Below are 4580 nucleotides of genomic sequence, written 5' to 3'. Positions count from 1 at the left end.
ATTTTTAAATAAATATGCACACACATAGGCAGTCTTTGATTGTTCGGATTAATTTTCTAGGAAAAGCATGTAGTCTTGTCTTGCCAAGTGTGTTTGAAAATGAAAAACACTGTGAAGCTGCACAGCTCTCAGCCCTGCGAAAACACCATGGGTTTGACAGTGGCAGCGTGTTTTATCTTCAAATTTCCCATTGATGTGTAATTAAGTAATTTTAAGACATACAAAATGAAATCACAAAAGTGTGCAACATATTGCAATCCTCCCAATTCAATTTGGTTGCTTCACCTGGGAACATTCTCTCAACATTCACTTCGCTCACTTTACAGTCGATGTGCAAAACAAATAAACATCCAGGCATTAGACCATTTATTGATATCTGGAGGTTTTATTCTTGGGAAAATTAACATTTAGTTCTTTTGATCTAAAAAATAAATAAGTGTTGTCGTACCAATATTTATCAATGCGTGTGCATGTTTGATGAAAGGTTGTGCTCAACACTCAGGGAGCTGTGGATGTGGCTGCGACCTCTCAGAGTCTGGGAAGTGGCTGATTGGATCTACAACATAGAGACCGGAAAATATTAGTCCTACATTGTACAATGGTATGTTTTATATAATGTAACAAGTCTCATTACATAATAAACCCACCTTGACGAGCACATAGTCTCCGGCTTTGATGGTTACATCGTTAAATCCTTTAGGGAAAATCACCTTCATATTGCCATCCGTTCTCCCACACAGATCTGCAGCAGATCTTTTACTTTCCTGCAAAAGAGCAGCTTGCTTGGTAACTGCTCACAGTTATAAACCTGTCGTGATTCGTTTTAGGAGTTTCCTCCACTTAGCCAACCAATGACTTTGAAGTGCACCCGACAGGCATTCACTTTCAAACTTTAGGAGGAATACAAGTTCACTTCAGCGCAGTTTTATCAGACAACAGTTAGTTATTTATTCAACAAATTTACACAATTTGAGAACCTCTAGTCAAATAAACAGCTCCTGTTGTTGGCATTATACCACCAGTCATTTAAAAATAAATATCCTTAACAATACGTTATTTGCACGGTTTTAATATTTCACTCAAATCATTACTGTTCATATCAAGTTTAGTCAAGATTTTATTTAGTCATTAATAAATGATGTTTGTTTTATTTGATTGTTCAAATTATTATCATTTTATCAATACTCTGTCATGTGTGCATCCAATTTCCAAAGCATCACAAGTTAGTTTTCTTGTAAATCTTTTTGATAATAAAATAAAGCGTCTCCAATTGTTCTTCAGTGGGATTTGTGCATTACTTTGGTTCAACACATTTCCCTCCTTACTACACTTAAACTACATTCTGCATTTGCAACCACTGCATTCAGATAACATGTTATCTTCTTGTTTCTTGTAATATGTTATATGTTATATAAGTACAAAGTAATGTAAAGTGAGAGTAACTTTAAGAATAAATGTCTGGACGTAACATCTAATTTATAATTTAAAGTTTGTCAGTGGAAGGACAAAACATAAAAAAAATAATGCACAAAATCTGGTATTATCTGGTATTTTTAAAGGATGGACACAAACATTCAAAAAACTGCAAGAAACACATATTGTCAACACCCAACTTTTGTCACTTGTAGATTTACTCACAGTGGGAAGAGGAACCAAAACTTTTTTGTAGCAGATATTACTCAAGTAGGACTAAAAGTATAGTGTCAAAAGGTTACTCTAGAAAATGTAACAGAGTACCACACACCTCTGCTTGTGCGTCTGCTTGCCTGTAGCAGATAAGAATCTTCTACTTGCACCAAATGGATACTAAATCGAAGCTAGTTTTCCATTCCATTTAGTACTTCAAACTCACCCCCTCCACCAGGACAAGCTGGGTGGACCCGATGAGAGACGCATTGATCCGAGCAGCCTCTTCTCTAAACACATCAATGCACTCTGCCAATCGACGCTGCTTCACCTCAGGCGGGACATTGTCTTCCAGGCGGTGGTAGGCATGGGTTTTCTAAAGAATCATCACATTTATTTCATTACAAACAAATGAAAAAGCAAGTCACTTTCAGGCTCTCAACGCACACATCACCTTTCTCATACAGTAAGCGAAAAGAAACCCGACATTGTAGCCCACGGCTCTGATCAGGGACAGGGTCTGCTGGTGGTCCTCCTCAGTCTCGCCACAGAAGCCCGAGATGAAGTCGCTGCTCAGACTCACCCCTGGAACACAACAGGGCAAGTCAAATACAGCACACATAGTCCAGCGGTTTATAAATGTAAAAGAGAAGTCCGATTTACCGACCGGGAATGACCCTCTTAATGTTCTCCACAAGCTCAAGGTAGGCCTCTCTTGTGTAACTGTAATGTAAGAGATGTGTACTGGATTAAAACAAAATCATCATAGAGCCAATGTGTGTGTTAAGTCTGTAAAGTTCAAACTTCAATACCTTTTACTTTTCTAATAATAGTAAAAACAAATCAAGGTGCAGGCTCATCATTATTTGTCTCACCCACGACGCATTGCTTTGAGGATGTGGTCGCTCCCACTCTGGGCTGGAAGATGGATCTGCTTACAAATGTTTCCTCTTTCTGCAATCAATTGTAAAACCTGACACAAAGTAAGCAAGAAAATTAACCAATTATCAACGCTTTACTTTCCATTCTCTTGTAAATGTCATAATGCATATTCCCATTTTCTATCAGTACCAGCTTAAGACATTACTAGTCTGTTGAAAGCCAGAGGGATTTGTTATAGTTTTCTGCTGCCAACAGACACAAGCCATCAGTAAAGAATCAATCAAAATGACCTCATCAGGGAAATCTTTAGGATGTGGAGAGGTGAATCGGATTCGCATTTCAGGGTCGACGCGTGACACTCGGTCCAGCAGATCAGAGAAGCGCAGGCCTCCCTTTTTCGCTTTGTAAACTGTGCTGAAGCCGCGACTAAGACTGGTCACATCTGACCCACAGAACTCTTCTTCTGATGTATCCCTGTAGCTATTGACATTCTGACCAAGCAGTGTGACTTCTTTTACACCCTGCAAATTGAAAATAATTGGAAATTAGCATTTTTGTTATAACACTTGAAAATGCATTTGTTTCTTCCAATGTGATTGCAATGTCCATATATTATAAAGGAAGACTTTGTATCAGAGACATAAGCATTCGTAAGTGGTCATTTACTGTAAAAGGCATGAGAACCCTACATTTTGATGATTTGATTATTACCAGGTGAAGAACTTGCCTGATCGGATAACAAGCGGACCTCTTCCAGTATCGAGCTGACGGGCCGACTCCTCTCTCTGCCTCGAGTGAAGGGCACAATGCAGTAGCTACACATGTTGTCACAGCCTCGCATTATAGAACTGCAGCCAAAAAGACAATAGTGTCTAATATAAACAATGATTGGAAGGCAAAAAGTTATTCTTGGTTTCAACATCACTCACACAAATGCGCTGAAACCCTGAGGGGCATGTTGGACAGGCATAATATCTGCATACGTCTCCTCCAGTGACAGTAGCACATTACTGGCCTGCTGACCACCATCAGCCACAGTAAGGAGTCGAGGGAGGTCCCGGTAAGCATCTGGACCAGCCAGAATGTCTACCAACTTTTCTCGTTCCAAGAGCTCTGTCTTTAGTCTCTCAGCCATACAACCTTCAAATTATTAGAGTTCAAGTTAGAGGGGTTTTATTTCAATATGTATTATCTTCTAACTTACCTAAAATCCCTATTTTCAAGGGTACACTGCTCCTTAAGCGTTTCTTCTTTATGGCTTTGAGCTGCTGAAGTCTATTCCATATGGTTTGCTCAGCCTTCTCCCTGTATGGATGCAATGACACGGCTACTGTTATATTTCTATTCGATTGTACATCTCTAAATGTCTTATAATGATTTGTGATTACCTGATAGAGCAGGTAACCAGTAAAACCACATCAGCCTGCAGGAGAGGTCAGGGTAAGTGTGCTGTGTTCACATGTGCAAACAGACAGACAGGGACTTACTTGTTTGAGGTACTTAGTTTGTTGATATCCATTCTTCTGTAATATAGACATTGCGATGTCTCTGTCGTTCACATTCATTTGACAGCCATACGTTTCAAAATACACTTAGAGGCAAACAGTTGGTTAGATTTCTATATATAACAATTAGGTAAAATGTCGAAGGCATCCCAAGTTACACAAACCAACCTTTCCTCGAGTTTCCATGGTTCATATCAGACAGGTAACTGGGGTCTTGGTGGTTTACTTCGTTAACAGGACTGGGTGAACTTCCTCGAATGAAATCAGCAAATCTTGGCCCTGTTGACAATTCATCTCTGAGTTTATCTAAAGTAATTCTTCTCTGTGAACTGGAGGAGGCAGTGGCAGCAGCAGCAGAGGAACACAGTCTGGTCCGTGCGAGTTGAATATATGCCCGAAATTGAGCCATTTTAAAAGAGATTTTGATTACTCTTAATCCTTCCATTGCACGTTGGATTAAATATCTGTCTGAACACAACTGTCAATCTTCAGATTCACACACTCGGCCATTCCTCGGTGTGTTTTGAAAGTCACTCACGTCCAGCCATCCATGCGTCAAGCGCACGT

General features: G+C 39.7%; 1 protein-coding gene across 1 annotated transcript; it reads right to left on the bottom strand.

Moving 5' to 3' along the window:
* Positions 1 to 362: 362 nt before the first annotated feature.
* On the bottom strand, positions 363 to 4580 carry cdk5rap1 (CDK5 regulatory subunit associated protein 1). Its single transcript, XM_072451867.1, has 13 exons — positions 4182 to 4580; positions 3996 to 4099; positions 3897 to 3931; positions 3713 to 3813; positions 3438 to 3648; positions 3236 to 3356; positions 2799 to 3029; positions 2502 to 2599; positions 2294 to 2349; positions 2081 to 2211; positions 1853 to 2002; positions 648 to 764; positions 363 to 556 (listed from the first exon to the last, which is right to left on the bottom strand). The coding sequence occupies exons 1-13, from the start codon at positions 4456 to 4458 to the stop codon at positions 458 to 460; spliced, it is 1731 nt and encodes a 576-aa protein (XP_072307968.1). The 5' UTR covers positions 4459 to 4580; the 3' UTR covers positions 363 to 457.

Source organism: Eucyclogobius newberryi, unplaced genomic scaffold, assembly GCF_026437365.1.
Source record: "Eucyclogobius newberryi isolate DKJ021-1_F unplaced genomic scaffold, fEucNew1.0.hap1 SCAF_19, whole genome shotgun sequence".
Lineage (NCBI taxonomy): Eukaryota > Metazoa > Chordata > Actinopteri > Gobiiformes > Gobiidae > Eucyclogobius > Eucyclogobius newberryi.
The sequence above is the reverse complement of the archived record's forward strand: the minus strand, read 5'-3'. Positions and strand labels throughout refer to the sequence as shown.

What these genes read in the sequence shown, in the direction of transcription:
- cdk5rap1 (XM_072451867.1), bottom strand. Translation starts at nt 4,458, where the DNA reads ATGGAAGGATTAAGAGTAATCAAAATCTCTTTTAAAATGGCTCAATTT. An exon ending in CAGGGTTTCAGCGCATTTGT is followed by an intron (nt 3,357 to 3,437) that starts GTGAGTGATGTT and finishes TTTTGGCTGCAG; the next exon opens with TTCTATAATGCGAGGCTGTG. An exon ending in CTCAAAGCAATGCGTCGTGG is followed by an intron (nt 2,350 to 2,501) that starts GTGAGACAAATA and finishes CTTACATTACAG; the next exon opens with TTACACAAGAGAGGCCTACC.